Genomic DNA, 17,740 nt, shown 5'->3' with positions numbered 1-17,740 from the left:
AAACCGAAACATTAATGGTGATGGTTGCCCAACATGGTGAATGTAATTGATGTCACTGAATGGTACTCTTGAAAATAGTTAAAATGGCCAATGTTATATAAATTTTACCACAATAAAAAAATTAAAAAAAAAAAAAGAAAACCGAAGCATCTCTGCAGGAAAGTAGAGTTTTGAAGGGCTGGCATCCATCAATAGGCAGGGCCTCCTCAGTCTGCTCCTTGGGGGCCTCTGAGGCGAAGTGTTAGCATCTCACTTCCGCCAGTCCTCACTACTGTTCCACAAACACTGGAGGCAAAGCCAGGGCAGCCAATCTCACTGCTTACAGACTTTGGATCAAGTCTTTCAGGAGACATCCTTTCTGTAGCAGCCCCTTTTAGACTAGCCATTTTAATTTGAAATAACTAAATCTTTCCTGAGCTGCGAGGGAGAGAATAGGAGAGTGGGAAGATGATAGAGAATGGCCAAGCATCTGGTTTAACCTCTGGCATTAAATTTGGGAAAGAACTGGGGTCCTGATATAAGTCTGATTTATGTCGGAGAAGTTTCCCTTGGAGTGCTGGCTCTCCCTGCCTCTTTCTCTGTTTATAGTAACTCAGCTGTTCATTTGCTGTCTCCTGCAATTCCTATGCTTTTGCTTGTCTCTCTCAAGCCCCTATTAAACTATTAAAACTAGTTGCCTCCTCAATAAGGGTGGACTAAGTAGCTTCAGACAGATAAGTTATTAGTTAGTCATAACCTGTGAGGAATTTCCTTCCCCCATATAATCCTTCTACAACTGGTCCATCAAATTACTATTCTCATGGAAAGAAATGGTTAGTCATCTTCTAATGGTAGGGAAAAAGGGACATTTTTTCTGTAAGAAGACATCCCACTAGAGTATGGAGTCAGGCTGAAAGGAACCTCTTTCCCACTGTGATTAGCATTGAACTATTTTTTGCGCAAGGCAATTTTGGCCCAGAAAACTTGGTCTGAAGCTTCTTGACTTTGACCCTGCCTCTTTGGGTATCTTCTTGTAGATGGAGGAATTGATTGAGGGTGTTCGCTGGGCCTTTATTGACATGCTGGAGAAAGAAAATGAGTGGATGGATGCAGAGACCAAAAGGAAAGCCAAAGAAAAGGTAAGAATTCCTTTCAATGAAAAAAATACAACTTTTGGTTTAATGGATTTTCATGCTTGCCGTTGACCATGTAGCAGATATATTGACTGAGCTGCTGACTCTTAATGACTCCAGAGTTAGGTGTCTGTTTTTGGATGAATCCATAGATTTCATCTCCAGGTGGTAAGAAAAAATAAGATCTGACTTTTCCTTTTTTCTAGTTGCATTTTCAAACACCTTGTAATTTAGCCTTTCCTTCTCTCCTAATTGCTGTCTTTAAGAGTCACATGGCTTGCTGCCCAGTGAATTTTGCCATAAACCATCATTAGATATGGCAGAATGCAGAGCAGTGGGGAGTTTTGGGGAGCAGCTGGCAGAAGAGCCCTCAAGACGTAAAGAAGAAGAAAAACCTGTATTGGCTGTGTGTCCTTCTGTTCTGCGCGTGATGTGTGCAAGTGTCCTCAGGCAAATCCTTCCCTGTAACCAAGCAGATCTACTTTCTAACCCATCATTTTGCACAAATGACCCAAATAGCATGCTTATAAACTGCTGAACAATGGTAGACCATTGTGTAGGAATACAAAAATATTTCCTAATAGAAATGGACACTTCTTGGCCTTGTCAAATTTTCTGGTTCTATGCAACAAGATAAGGGAATAAATGAGAAAAGCATTAGCAGCCATGATGTTTAAAAATAAAGAATGGGACCCATCTTGAATTCCAGGTATTCTGATGGAGCCAGAGCTCAAGTGGGTAGGGAACACCTGCTACACACTTAGCGGTTGCCACTCTGCAGGGAAATTCTGAAATTAGGAGCATCTTTTCTGGAGAGTGGCGTTTTCTAAACTTTCCTGATGATAGCCAACACCTGGGGTGCCTGGACATTGCAGAGCTTCTGCAGCCCTCCCCAGCACAATCTGATTTAGTAGATCAAAGGTGCAGCCTGAACATTTGTGATTTTCGACAGTCTTTCTGGTGATTCGTTTCACTAGGCAAGCCCCGGGAACACTGCTTAGAGTTAGTTGTACTTTCTGTTTTGCCTGAGCACAAATATTTGTGCCTTATGGTCAAGAATATTGAATATTCCACGGACTGCCAAAAGAACGAACAAATCTGTCTTGGAAGAAGTACAACCAGAATGCTCCTTAGAGGCAAGGATGGCGAGACTGTGTCTTACATACTTTGGACATGTTGTCAGGAGGGATCAGTCCCTGGAGAAGGACATCATGCTTGGCAGAGTACAGGGTCAGCAGAAAAGGGGAAAGACCCTCAACGAGGTGGATTGACACAGTGGCTGCAACAATGGGCTCAAGCATAGCAAAGATTGTAAGGATGGCGCAGGAGCGGGCAGTGTTTCGTTCTGTTGTGCACAGGGTCGCTATGAGTCGGAACCAACTCAACGGCACCTAACAACAACAACAACAATATGGTCAAGAAACAAAGAGGGTGACGTTGTAGGAAGGCTTGGCCATGTTGAAATGGGAATGTATGGAGAATTAGCAAGGATATTTTCTAGAGCTTTACTTCCCCCCACTGAAGGATAAACATTACCATACATATTTATGTCAATAGACATGAAAAGCCTGTTGAGTGTTTATAGTGAAGAAAGAACTTGGGTAGGGGTGGGGGAGAAATTGGAGGAAGACAAAGGGTAAGTTTGACTTTTTTTTTCCCCTCGAAAATCTGTCAAATGCGTCTTAAGTCACGTGAGACACAAGCTGATGAGGGCAGGAGCATGCGGGCTGTGATGGGAAGCTCTCCAGGTGGTAATGAAACTTTCGGCACCAACATGTTTTTTTTTGCAGGCTTCCTTTATTTGTGAAGCGATATCTAGAACACAATGTGTCTTGGACTGGGGCAGTTGAAAGCTCAGTGTGTTAAAAACAAACAAACGAACCAACAACCCATTGCTGTGGAGTCAATTCTGATTCATAGAGACCCTATAGGACTGAGTGGAACTGCCCCATGGGGTTTCCTAGGCTGTAATCTTTACAGAAGCTGACTGCCACATCTTTCTCCTGCAGAGAAGCTGGTGGGTTCGAACTACTGACCTTTCAGTTAGCATCCAAGTGCTTAACCACTGCTCCACCAGGGCTTCTCTTAGTGTGTTAGTGGCTCTTTACCCTAGTCTGACTCCTTGTGGGATGAGGGAAGATGAGTATGAATGAGTGCAGGGCCACCAGTGTGGAGGAGTGGTGAGGGCTGTGTGTGTTATGAACAGATGGATGGATGCCAGGGGAATGTTCTGAGAACTATGGACTGTTCTTTGATAAGTATGGGCTGTGATCGCCTCAGGGAGATCTGCTGAGTTGCATAAGGGATTAGGTGCCCTTAGAGTGGGCCTTCTAGGCAAGTAGCCCATGAGTTCTCCTCGAAGGAAGACTATTCTTAGTCCTTGTATTAGATGTGTTCCTGTTTGCCCCCTGAGCTGCTCTCCGGTCTTATATTTTATTTTGATGAGAGCTGGCACTTTTTCTTCTAAAAGTACTCTTTGAAAGCTGCTTTCTTTGAGCCAAGTCCAACCTGCCAGGGACGCTGCTAGTTCCTTGACAGGTGCAAATATCAAAGGCAATTGTCCTACTGGATCTCAACAGGTCCCCCCAAGTGTTTCCTGTAGTTCTGAGTTCACAGCATTTACTTTTAATGAAAGGCAAGAAAGAGGGATGTTGTCCAAGAACCTCCAGCAGTTCTCTGAGGTGGGTGCTGCCCTGGACCCCAGAACCTGTATTTTCTTTTTCAAAATTAAATTAACATGCAGTTCTTGAAATGACCTCTGGGTGGAGCTCATAGTACTCACAAAGACAACATTCAGCAAGCTGAAGGCTTCCATGCGGGTTTCTGCTTCTGGGGTTGTTTTTGAAAAAAAATTTTTTTTCTTGCCCTTTTTCTCTGCTGTCCTCGATTTGATTGCCTTTTAATAGTCAACAAGAAAAGAGTCTCTGCTCCATAATTCCTTGACTCTTCGATGGAAATCTCTGACTATCTTAGGGCTTTGTCTTTCTGATACCGAATTACCCCTGCATTAAGCCAGGATATGCCAGCATTGGAAGTGGAGGTGAATAATTTGCCTGTTCTTTCTGGTATGACTTGGCACTGTTTTTTGGGCATGTGTTGTATGCAGTATATCACCCAGGCGGAAGATTTCTCATCAATAATAGTGCCCACACTGGGCCAATGCTGAGTCACTTGGCAACCCATTGGGAAAGCTGGAAAAATGTTCCGATTTGAGAGGGAGAGAAGCGTTTCTTTTCCTCACCGAGAAGCTCTGGACTGCAGGTAATTGCAGTGCCTCCTAAGAGGTGTTGACCTTAGCATTCCCTCATGATGGGCCTCCTGGATGCACAGGGGTTCAGGTCCCTGCGGTGGTCTGAGGCCTACCACCTTGGCTCCTGTGACAGTGACCCTGGGCTCAGGATGGAAGTGTCTGGCTGTGGCTTTGTTGTGCTATTCACAAGGGGTGAAGACTGTCAAAGATAAACGAGGACGCTCTGCTCCTGTGAAGGGTAAATTTGTTCCATCTCTCTGCCTTTTCCCACTCCTCTCTTAAGACGTCATGAATGGTTTTGGGTTGGGAAACTGATGATGTCTGTTTCAGCTGGAAATTCAGTGTTGTGAAATAAGCATCACTTTTTCTTTGGGATTGTATGTTCCCTGCAAGCATGAACTCTTCTTGTCAACAAGCAGCAGAGGACAGGAGGCCTGTCACTTGCCTGGTCATAATAGCTGTTGAATGAGTGTAAGGTTGAATAGAAGAATTGTTTGGCGGGGGGGGGGGGGGGGTGTCTTTGACAGCATTTGCCTTTCCCAGAGCAGATGTGGAGGATCTCAAGGTCACTCCATGACTCTGAGGCCTGGCAGGAGAGGCACATGGCACACCTTCCTTTGGCTGCCCTGGCAGCTGGAGCAGGGTTTCTGCTGGAGGCCAGGCCTGGGTCCTATCCGGAGCAGCAGCTTCCTGAACTTGTTAGTTCCCAGCTGGGTGTGATTAAGGAGCCAACACCTGGATCCTTTTTGAAACTTTTTTTTTTATACTCTTTGCCCAAGACCTAAACTTGCCAGGCCACACCCAGAGAAAAATACCAGGATAGGGAGACAGCGTCCAAAGCATATTGGGAGTTTAAGTGCCCTTAACCTTGGCCATAGCAGGTGCAGTGGGCTCCCAAGAAATCTGCTGGGTGGTCTCAACTGCATAAGCATGTGGCTCCCAGGCACAGGCTTTGAGGGAGGTGGGAAGAGCTTTCTTGTAGTGGGCAGAACAGAAGTGTAGTCCACCTCCTTGGTGTTGTCTCTAAGCTCTGCCCAATCCTAGGGCCTTTCCCCCAGGTATACCGTCTTGTACTGACCCCACCACATCCCCTAGCCCAGAGTTCTCAAGGTGCAGTCCACAGACCAGCAGCAGCAGCAGCATCACCTGGGGACTTGTTAGAGGTGCACGTTTTCAGCCCACTCCAGGCCTGCTGAGTACTGTGTGTTAACAAGACTCCAGGTGTTTGTGATGATGCTCAAGTGTGAGAACCACTGCCCTTGCCCTTACCATTTCCCTGCACAGCTGATTTCCCATAGCCAGCACCTCCATTTTGCCCAAAAGCTCTCTCTTGCCTGCTTTGTCACTCACAGAGGGCCCACAGTCCCAGGGAATTAACACCAGCTCCTTAGCAGCCCTCACCCAAAGACAGATGGGAGTTGGGGAATGAATACACGCCCCAGCCCATTCCTCGCTCTAATGGGACGACCCTGAAGTGTGTTCCACATGGCCTCCTGTGTTTCCCCAGTGGGATGAAATGCCAGTAGCTCGCTCGCAGTGATGACTGGCTTGATAAGACACCCTTCCTTTCCCCTCTCACTTCCCCAGTCACCTGCTGGTGTTGATTTCACCTCCCAAATAAACTAGGTGCACTGGAATCCTTGTCAGGGGTCTGCTTCTGGGGGAGCCCAGATTAGGACACAGACCCTGTGGTATGCACCCTTTTCATGCTTCCTTGCCTTCCTTGCCTTTCCTTGCATTTCACTGCATCTGGGTGAACCAATTTGCTGCACCTAGAACCAGCTCAGGAAATTTGATTCCACAGACATTTCCAGAACACTGAGGACGTGCCAGGTGCTAGGCCAGAAGCTGTGGATTTGGAGATGATCAGCTGCTGTCCCTTTTCTTCAGGGGCCTTCATACTCCTAGGAGTGCACAGAAGTGATATGGGTGCAGGGCAGATGGGGAAGAGTGTCTGTTAATGTGATGGAAGCACAAAGTGGTCCTGTGAGTCTAGGGGAGGAAGCCTCTCAGGAGCTTGAGCAGGCTGCGTGTGGGCACCTGATGGAGTACCGACTCTGTCCCTCCCTCCCTGTCCTTGCAGCCTGTGGGTGAGGCCTCCCCTCTGCTCTCCCTTACTGGCTAATTCCAACAACTCCACCCATCAGCTGTCACTTTCCTTTTTGTACCCTCACTCCCGCTTCACCTCACGTATTCATTTTAAATTGTTTGGTAAGAAGCGAACGGAAGGGCTTTTGTCAAATTGTCTCCTGCCCTTCCCTGTTAACAGATTCAAGCATGTTTACATAACTGCTCGAGAATGTAGTCACCCAGGTTCCTGACTCCACTTCAGCACTCACCTAGGGACCCTGGCTCACCCAGGAACACTGACAGCCTGTGTGTGTGTGTGTGTGTGTGTGTGTGTGTGTTCGTGCGCGCGCGTGTGTGTGTGCGTGCGCGCGCGCGTGTGTATGCGTGTGCGCGTGTGTTTGCGCGCGCACATGCGCGCGCTCTCTGCCGCCTCTGGATCTGTGGCTCACACACGTCATCCTGAGCTTGCTGTTGCTCTCTGGCTCCATCTCCTGCAGTCTCTGTCTCACACACATACAGCCCAAGATAGTGATTTTCATCCTTTTATCTCCTGTTCACTATTCCTCACTGGCCTCGACAGGAAGTACAGTATAGAGGTCAAGGTTATGGTCTCTGGAGAAAGCCTGCCTAGGTTCAAAGCCAAAATCTACCCCTTATTAGCTGTATGACCCTTTGGAAATTACTTAATCTCTCTGATGCTTAGTTTCTGCATCCGTAAAATGGGTTGATTAGTACCTACCTCAGAGATCTGCTATGAGGCTTAAAGGCAGAGGCAGATTAACCAGTAAGCAAGGTACACACGGGCTTACTTGTGTGTACTAACTAATCTGTAGTGAACACATTCACCTGTTTTTCACTCCATCAAAGATGTGGTAAAACCCCTGTGAAAGTGTTCACTACAGATTAGTAAGTACACACAAATAAGCTCGTGGGTACCTTGCTTATTGGGTAATCTGGCCCTGATAAAGGAGTTAATATACTTAGAGTACTTTGAAGTGTACCCGGAGCAAGAGAAAGTGTCTTCAAATATGTTCAGCTGTTTATTCCAAACTGCTGTTCTCTGGAACGGGGAGGCTTTGGCTAGATTGATTGGTGAGAGGAGGGAGAAGAAAAGGGAGGCTGAATTTGTGTGTCTGGGTCACTATGTTTTTCTATTGGTTAGGACAATGGGTAACACTTTTACCTCTCAAATACTGTCATGCTCCAGGTCAAAACATTGCCTCTCCTTACCATATCTCACCTTCATTCAACCCAGGCGGGTGCTATAAAAGTGAGCAGCCCCTGCTGAGAGAGCGATGGGAGTACATTGCTTTCCCAATGAACTTTGGAGTCTCTAGTTTTGAAATTTGACATTATCTTTGTGATACACATTTTAAAAACACAAAAGCAAATATATGGGGTAAGTAGGGATTTGAGGCATATATTTATCAAAGGCACATATTACACCTGATACTTAGTTTGAGCGAATTTAATCTAGTTTTGGTGTCCTAGAGCCTCACATTGGACCAATAAGCAACATCATGATAATCAGAGAAAATATTGAAGTTGTCCAGGGTTTCATTTTACTTGGATCCACAATCAGCGCCCATGGAAGCAGCAGTCAAGAAATCAAACGATGTATTGCACTGGGCAAATCTGCTGCAAAAGACCTCTTTGAAGTGTTAAAAAGCAAAGATGTCACTTTGAGGACTAAAGTGTGCCTGACCTAAGCCATGTATTTTCAATAAACTCATGTACATGTGGAAGCTGGACAATGAATGAAGAAGACTGAAGAATTGATGCCTTTGAATTATGGTGTTACAGAAGAATATTGAATATACCATGGACTGCCAGAAGAACAAACAAATCTGTCTTGGAAGAAGTACAGCCATTATGCTCCTTAGAAGCAAGGATGGTGAGACTTCGCCTCATGTACTTTGGCCATGTTATCAGGAGGGACCAGTCCCTGGAGAGGAACATCATGCTTGGATAAGCAGAAGGTCAGCGAAAGAGAGGAAGACCCTTAATGAGATGGATTGACACAGTGGCAGCAAAGATGGGCTCAAGCATAGCAATGATTGTGAGGGTGGTGCAGGACTAGGCAGTGTTTCATTCCATTGTACACAGGGTCACTATGATTCAGAACCAACCCAATGGCCCCTAACAACAACAACAGAACCTCACATAAATGTTGTTTTGGGGGATTCTAAAGGTTATCAGTTCTCACACTGAATGTGGATCAGAATTGCCTGGAAGACTTGTTAAAGCAGATTGTTGGGCCCCACCCCCAGAGTTTTTGATTCAGTTGGCCTGAAGGGCCCAGGAATTTGCATTTCTGACAAGTTCTCAGGTGATGCTGATACTGTTGGTCTGGGGACGGCACTTTGAAAGCCACAGTGCTAGGAAATTACAGGTGAAAATTCCTTTACAACAAGGCTGTGTGTCTTAGTTATCTAGTGCTGCTATAACAGAAACACCACAAGTGGATGGGTTTAACAAAGAGAAATTTATTCTTTCACAGTTTAGGAGGCTAGAAGTCTGAATTCAGAGCGCCAGCTCCAGGGGAAGGCTTTCTCTTTCTGTCTGGAAGGCTTTCTTCTGGGGGAAGGTCCTTGTCATCAATCTTCCCCTGGGTCTAGGAGTTTCTTAGCACAGGGACCCTGGTTCCAAAGGATGTGCTCTGCTCCTGGCTCTTCTTTCGTTGTGGTACGAGGTTCCTCTCCTCTGCTTTTTTTCTCTATCCTTTTATCTAAGATAAAAGGTGATACAGGCCACACCCCAGGGAAATTCCCCTTACATGGGATCAGGGCTGTGACCTGAGTAAGGGTGTTGCATCGCACCCTAATTCCCTTACAACTGATTGGCTGGTCACATCAGATCACATCATGGGAGACGATTACATCATTATGTAACTGCCAAACCACTGAGAGTTATGGCCCAGCCAAGTTGACATATTTTTGGGGGCACGATTCAATCCATGACACTGTGAATAGCTGTTTATGAGGTGATTACTTTGTCTTACTCCTTATAGCATCTTTTCGCCATCTCTCCTAGGTGTGTGCCCCGAGTATTGGGACACTCAGAATCCAAGGAGGGCGTTCATTCCAGCCTTGCTGTATCTGCTAAAAAGTCTTTCTTGATAGAAATTCAAAGCCTCCTTGTTGCTCATTTGCATCCCTTGACTTCACTCTGTCCTTAGGAACCACCCAGAATAAGTCTTTCACATAAACATCCTTGCAGTATTTGAAGACATTAAAAATGTGTTTCTATTTCAGATGAAACATCCCTAGTATTCCTCACATTAAATTAGCAAACATGATATACCAGGCTATATGTTCTGAATGCTTTTCAAATATTAACTACCTCCATGCCATAATGTCAGTATGAGGTAGGTATGATCATCTTATTTTACAGATGAAGAAATTGAAGCGCAGAGAGGGTAAACATAGCGTGATCCCAGGCAGTCTGATTTCAGAGTCTGTGCTTTTATCCTCAACGCCAATGGTTCTCAAAGTGTGGTCTTTGGACCGGCAGCATCGGCTTCACCTGGGATGTGGAAATTACTGGTCCCACCCTAGATGTATAGAATCAGAAACTCTGGGAAGGGACCCAGCAACCTGGATTTCATACAAGCCCTCTGGGTGATCCTGATGTAGCTAAAGTGTGAGATTTACCACTCTAAGCTACGGTTCTGATGCTTCATCCTGCTGACTGTGCTCCAGTTTTCAACATCTTTTTTTTAAAGCTCAAGTTCAAATCTAAAGGCCGTATTCTAGATATAGTCCAACTCACACAGCACAAAGGGAATATTATTATTGCCTTTGTTTTGCATACAGAGTCTATTAAGAAATCGAAAGTTTAGTTATGGCTATCTTTTCCCCTCAGCCATGTCACTGTTGCCTTGTAATGAATTTACCGTCAGTTAATTTCTAGGTCTTTTTACTTTATCCCACAGGAATTAAGCTATGTTGTTTCAGTCTTAAACTTGGGACTTAATAAAAAACCTTCATTCCAGAAGTTCACATTTATTCTTACTAAAACCCATTTAGTTAGTTTTGAGTCATTGCTCTAACCTTAAAAAAAAATTCCTGAATCTTTTGTATGTCTATTATTTTTGCTATAAAAATTTATGCTAATTTAAGAAAATCTGTAAAGTGCAAAAGTAGGAAGAAGGAAAAAATTGTTGCTAGCTAACATCTTGGTGTATGACTTTGCATTTTTTTCCCTACACATATAAAGGTATTATTGAATAATGCTGTATATATAAATTTTTTAAATAAATTTTTATTGTGCTTTAAGTAAAGTTTACAAACCAAGTCAGTCTCTCATACAAAAACTTATATACACCTTGCTATGTACTCCTAGCTGCCCTCTCTCTAAAGAGACAGCACACTCCTTCCCTCCACTCTATTTTCACATCTGTTTGGCCAGCTTCTGCCCCCCTCTGCCCTTTCATCTCTTCTCCAGACAGGAGCTGTGTCTACTTGGTCCAAGGAGCTCACTCTTCACCAGTATCATTTTCCATCCCATAGTCCAGTCCAATCCCTGTCTGAAGAGTTGGCTTTGGGAATGGTTCCTGTCTTGGGCTAAGAGAAGGTCTGGGGACCATGACCTCTGCGGTCCTTCTAGTCTCAGTCAGACCATTAAGTCTGGTCTTTTGCTGTATATATAAATTTGATTCCTTTTTTTCTCTTAGCGTTTATATTATAAGCATTTTCCCTATTATTTATTCTTTGAAAAGCATTTTTACTATTATTATATATTCTTTGAGTGGTTGTAAATGAGATTACTTAGGCATTTCTGTATGGTTGGATATTTAGCTTGTGCACTGTTTTTTTTTTTTTATTATAAATATTATGGAAACCCTGGTGGCATAGTGGTTAAGTGCTATGGCTGCTAAGCAAAAGGTTGGACATTCAAATCTACCAGGGGCTTCTTGGAAACTCAATGGGGCAGTTCTACTCTGTCCTATAGGGTCACTATGAGTTGGAATCTACTCGATGGCAGCAGGTTTTTTTTTTTTTATTGTAAATATTACCATGACGAACATCTTTTGCATAATGCTTTCCCCCCAAATTTAGGACCAATTCCTTAGAATGGAGTCTCAAAAGATCTTTAAAATCTCAAGTCTATCATTCGGTGTCTCGACTACCGTTCTTACCTCTGTATCATTTATAGTTTTGATAAATTGGCCGTTTGGTATGATTGTTCTTCTGGGTCATTAATGAGCATGCTTGCAAAAAGGAAATGGAATCAGTCTATTTGCTCATCCTTTGGCGGCTTCATTCTAGACTCATCTACTGAACAGATATTCAAGGAGAACCTATTATGTGGCAGGTCTTTTGTTAGGTGCTAATCAATTTGCTAACCAATAAATTTTTTAGTCCAGTTGTTCTACTTTAGACAAACTCCATATTCAATTTCTCCATTTTGCCTGCAAGAAGATCATGAGATATTCAGCAGGGCCTTGATAGAATCCAGTTATACTGTATTTAGGACATGTCTTCCCTTGATTTTAGCTAAAAGGCTGAGAAGTAATTAGGACATTTCTTGACTTACCGACTTATTGTTCTATTAAAAAAAATGGAACCTGATTAAGCTGAACAAACATTCACTGGGTTCTCACTCTTTCTTAGGTCCTGTGTTAGATCCTAAGTACAGATTATGTCATTCCCTGGGGTACAATCTCAATCTTCCTTCCCAGCCAATTTGTAATAACTCAAATCCTGGTGATTCTGTCTCCCAAACAACTTTCAAATCTATCCCATTTCAGTTTCATGGTACTTTTCACCCCTGGCTTCTCATTTTTTTCAAATCCATCCTCCCATTTATAGTCTTGGAAAAAGAATAACAAACCCTTCTTGCATTTCTGAGAGTGGAGTGTTCCAGTTTTTTTTCCTCTGTACTTTTTGAAATAGCATCATGCTGTTTATTCATAGTTAAAAAACTCTACTCCCAAAATATCGATTGCTGAATTGAAGTGACCCCTGTAAGGGGAATTATGTCTGGCTGGTTACTCTTATATCCCCAGAGCCTAACATGTGCCTGGCACTCTTCCTTGGTCACTGGGCAGATCTTAGTTAGAATCACAGATTAGGACTTAAAAAAGAAAACTAATGCTACCATTAACTCACTCAACAATATTAACATTTAATTAGTATCCTGTCTGTGCACAATTTTCTGTAATTATTTAAAAAATGCTTGTCTTTTTTTTTTTTTTTTAATGGTTGGTTCAAATTGGTATCCAGACAAGGTCCATCCATTGCAGTTAATATGTGCATGTCTTAAGGCTTTTAAAATTTTAACAGTCCTAAAAATATCCCCTGAAGTCTTCTTAAAACAAAACAATAGTTATAGCTTAACTAGTAAAAAAGGTCTGCCTTGAGCACTGTGCTCCTTTAAGAACTATCTGTCTGGGAACAAACTGACCACAGCAACTCAAAAGATAAGATAGGAGCCTTAGAGGACAGTGTGTTTATGTTAATGGAGGAGGAACAACTCAGAAAAGGGGGCTGAGAATGGCTGCACAACTTGAAGAATGTCATCAGTGTCACTGAATTGTACATGGAGAAACTGTTGAACTGGAGGATGTGTTGCTGTGTATATTCTCAACAACAAAATAAATAAATAAAATTTTCTTTGACACTTCTCCCTTCCATGAAATTTATTTGTTGAAGAAATTAGTTCATTGGTCTGGTAGAATTTTCCACAGTTTGGACTTGGCTGAATATAGCCTGTTGTTGTTGTGTGCCATCAAGTAGGTTCCCACTCATAGCAACCCTCTCGGACACAGTAGAACTGCCCTATAGGGTTTCCAAGGAGCAGCTGGTGGATTCGAGCTATTGACCTTTTGGTTAGTAGCCATAGCTCTTAATCAAATACAGCCTCGTGTTGTCTTTTAACCTATTCCTCTGTCCCTTAGATTTCCTATAAATTGGTAGTTAAATCTAGACATTAGATTCAATTCAGGTTCTTTTTTTATGGCAATAAGACTTCCTAGGTGGTGCTGTGTGCTTCTTCTTGTATCCCGTCAAGGGGCACACGATGCCAGGTTGTCCCACTTCTAATGATATGGTCGTATCAGTGAGTTCAGGTGTTGTCAGCTGGATCCTTCCATTTTAACTTCCCTATGGAAAACCCTGGTGGCATAGTGGTTAAGTGCTACAGCTGCTAACCAAAGGGTCAGCAGTTCGAATCCACCAGGCGCCCCTTGGAAACTCTATGGGGCAGTTCTACTCTGTCCTATAGGGTCGCTAAGAGTCAGAATCGACTCGACGGCACTGGGTTTGTTTTTATCAACCTTTCACCTCACGGGGTAGGCCTCATGTTTTGGCTGTACATTAGGGTCACCTGGGGGAGCTTTGAAAAAATCCTGATGCTCAGGTCACACCCCAGACCAATGACATCGGACTCTGGGGGTGGGACACAGGCATCAGTATTTTTTCAAGTTCCCCAAAAGGTGCGTATGTGTAGCTTGGAGAATCACTGGCTTCATTGTTTTAGCAGTCACTGATAATATTGCCTAGATGCACGATTTCATTAGGGCTCACAACTGATTTTCAAATTCTAGCATTCTTTCTGCATTTATCAGCTAAACTTTTGCTAGAACAAACAATTCTTCCTCATCAGCCATTCAATTACCCTGACATAGTTTGTGCAGGAAAGGCCGCATAAGTGCCTGGTTCTTTCTCTTTATTAATTTTCAGCATAATGACTTGGTGCTCTGGCACCTCCAGAGGTGCCAAATCAGTTCTTCTTCCCCAGCATCATTAAAAACTCAGGGAATTTTATGGATTTGATGTGTTTAAATTAATCACAATCATTATTCTTTTTGAAGCTCCAATGTCCCATCTTGGCCAATATGAGCCTCTTCCTTTAGGTAATTTTGACATGATCCTGGTTGTTTCTGACAGTGCCCTTGCAGGACAAGATGGCCTCTTTAATATGTGATTTCTATTTAACCACATACTATTTTGAACAATTTACAAATCAATGCCTTAACTGATTTTTCCACTAACGAGTAATATCTTGGTATTTGTCATGGGGAGGGGAAGTGCCTTACCAACTTGAAAGACAGTTTTAGTCATAAGCAAATTTGCAGAGATATGAGTTAAAGGTTGATATGAATGCTCTCTCATAAGGGGCACTAGCTCATGTCAGTGGACATCCATGTAATACTTACTCTGTGGCTTTTGAAAACTTCTGCAGTATTGAATTCTCATTGCTGATCATCAAAAATATAAATTTGTAACTAGTGTATGGCCATGCCATACATTTTTTTAAAATAATGCTAATGTTGAGGACTAGAACTAATTTGAACTGTATAGAGCAATGGAACGCTATTAAAAGCTGAAACTTGGAACAGTAAATATTTTACAATTTTAACAAAATCAGCAAGCAGTAATAAAGATGGTACTACAAGAGTGTTTAGTTTTAAGTGTATATTAGCCTTTACATGTATTTTAGTCTGTAAGTATATTTGAGTTAAGGGAGGGACTAGTTGGTTATAGGACTTTGAAAGCAGTTGGCAAATGCCATGATATCCTCAGAATAGAATTTCAGATGCCAAGAGGAGAATGATGCTTTTTAAAAATTCTAGATAATATTTATTATTTTTATTTGTGAAATGGGTGGGGAATTTTTAATGCTTGACTTTGTTCTTTTTTGCACCAAATCCAAATTTAGTATGTTAGAAATTTACTTAAAAATACATATTTAGTTTGGATCATAAAAAGAATCAGTTTCGATATATTGATTTGTAATTTCTTGGGAAAAGAGCCCATTAGGGATGTTTGAGTGCTATGTGTATATTTTGTAATGCTCCTTCTCTTTGGCCCAAGATTTGAAACTAATAGCCACTCCATGTATGCTTATCTGCTATCTCTGGGGTTGGGTCTGTTGCTGTCAGCTGCTCCCTTGTTATCTGGCTGCTGGTCCTGCTCAGTTAGTTGTATGGGAATGTCAGTTCCATTAATAACCCAAGAGCTGGACAGGCAGATAGTGGAAAATGGGTAAGAGAGAGAAATTGTATTTAACCCGGTGTTCTGAGTTGTCATTTTCTAGACCCCAGCATAAGGCATGTGACAGCAAATCCACTTCTGATAGAATCTCATAAATAAACCAGAGAAACAGCCTGATATCAAGAGAAGAAAGAGAGAGAGAGACTGGGAGAAAAGCTAAAGATTTGAGGTTGGAAAATTCAGAGGACGCAGTGTTGGAAGGAACAGCATTACCGAAGTATTCTGATAGAGGACTGACAATTTTGCAAAATAAACTTCATTTTGATTTTAGATATCATCATTCTTTGTTTCAAAGGAACAAAATTCCCTCTGACAGGTAAATTTTATGGAAGGATTGATTCCTCATAAAGGACTTTGGCATTTTGGGCTGTGATTTTTTTTTGGTCTGGAATCGGTCAATTGTCAGAGGGAAGAGAGTAGTTTTTGATTTTCTTCATGTATGTAAAAGGACTTGCCTGCTGCAGTGGTCTCTGTTTCTGTTACCTGTTGCTCTATAACAAATCATCCCCAACTAACTGGCTTAAAACAGCAAGTATCTTATAATTTCTCATGACTCTGTGAGTTGGCTGGGGCTCAGCTGGGTGGCTGTTCTGCTGGCCTTGCCTGGAGTCTCTCATGCAGTTGTAGTCATATGGCGGCTGTGGCTGGATGTCCAAAGTGGCTTCTTCACTCATGTGTCTGACATCTCAGTTTTCCTCATGTGGCTTCTTTCTCCAGTGAGGTAGCATGATACTCTTAATGGGTGGCTAAGCATACTAAGAGAGGAAGCAGAAGCTGCCAGTCCTCTTAAGGTCTGGGCTCAGAAATCCCAGAATGTTTCTTGTGCTATATTCTCTTGGTCAAAGCCACAGACTAGGCCATTCCTGATTCAAGAGCAGGACAAATAGGATTCATCTCTTGATGTGAGAAGCAGCATGAATGCACAGGGAGGGGAGGAATTATTGGCAGCCATCCTTGGAGACTAGCTACCTACAATCTGTAACCTTTGCCTTTCTCGTGTGTGTTCCATTTTTCTTTATTATGTAGAGAGCCTTTTGAGCTACCTTTGCCTTCTCTCTTCAATGCCTGACCATGGCTGTCAATTAAAATTTTATTTTCTGTTTTCGTGTTTTTCTATTATTGACTGGATATTCATTTATTGCTTAGCTCAAGGCCAGTACATACATCTACTCTCAGGGCTATTTGAGTGAACCTAACTCTTGTTGAACTGCGATGGGGAAGAGACTTAGCCTCAAGTGGACCAGGCCATAGGGACCTAGCGCCATCTTAGTAGGTAAACTATCTTTGCCAGTTTTACATTTGAGTGCTGACTTAGGGGATCCTGTACTTCATAACCAAAGACTGTCAGCATTGGAAAGGGCAGTGCTTCACTCTGTGTCCTTGATGAGCTGAGGTAAAAGGGACAGCTTTGCCACCTTTGGTGTATTTCTGGTGTTCCCAGTGCTGACCTTTAGGGGTTTGTATGGATTAGCACTAGTGAGTGGAATGTACCTGTTTCAGAGCAGAGCAGAGGATGGTGGTGTTGGAGTCCTTAAGGGCCACAAAACTGAGCCTCTGCTTAATTCTGATGTTAAGTTACAGAACGAATCCACAAGTTGATGGAATAATTTGGCTTGTTCTTCCAGGCTTTTGAAAATGAAAGCTCAGGTTTGGCAAAGTGGTTTGTGCTTGTATAGATCTGTAATAATTCATGTTATAATGAGGTCCTCTGAGTTATTCTAAGTAATTTCTGATTTCCATCAAAAATTTATGCGTAAAAAATAAGCTCATCAGACAGAGCACTTTTGAAATGAAAAGACTTGACAGGATAGAAGAGGAAAAAACCTCTTTCCCCTTCTCCTCCCCCTGTCCTTCGCAAACCCTCCCTAATCATTGGTTGACATTTGCAAGTCCTCTACCATCATCTAAAGAGAATGAGAGCTATGTGTGTGTGGAGGGGAGGGGATGCCACATGGCTATAGGAGTAGGAGTTGAAAGCTCCCACAAAGTTTCAGACCTAGAGTCATCTCAGACCCAGGCATCAGTATTTTTAAGAACTCAGGTAATTCCCATGAGCAGCCAAGCTCGAGAAGCAACCCTGCTAGATCAGTGCTCCTCACATTTGAATGTGCATCCCAATCTCTGGGGATCCTTAGGAGTGGAGCCTGAGACTCTGCATTTCTAACAAGTCCCCAGGTGATGCTGATGCTACTGGCCCATGGACTGCATTTTGAGTAGCAAGGGCCTACAGCAGAGGTTGACAAGCTTTTTCTGTAAAGGGCAAGACAGTAAATATTTTGGTCTCTGTCGTGGCCTCTCAACTCACAGCT

The 17,740-nt window shown here is 42.9% G+C and overlaps 1 protein-coding gene across 3 annotated transcripts in view; it reads left to right on the top strand.

Annotated features, from left to right (window-relative positions):
- Positions 1 to 17,740, top strand: part of PHEX (phosphate regulating endopeptidase X-linked) — a 243,611-nt gene that overhangs the window by 129,098 nt on the left and 96,773 nt on the right. For all 3 annotated transcript variants that reach the window (XM_049871405.1, XM_049871406.1, XM_049871408.1), the window contains one exon: positions 1,017 to 1,118. In XM_049871405.1, coding sequence (XP_049727362.1) covers positions 1,017 to 1,118 — 102 coding nt within the window. The remainder of the gene's footprint in view (positions 1 to 1,016; positions 1,119 to 17,740) is intronic.

The sequence above is a fragment of the Elephas maximus genome, chromosome X, assembly GCF_024166365.1.
Source record: "Elephas maximus indicus isolate mEleMax1 chromosome X, mEleMax1 primary haplotype, whole genome shotgun sequence".
NCBI classification, from domain to species: Eukaryota; Metazoa; Chordata; class Mammalia; order Proboscidea; family Elephantidae; genus Elephas; species Elephas maximus.
Note: the sequence above shows the minus strand (reverse complement) of the source record. Positions and strands in the feature narration are given on the sequence as shown.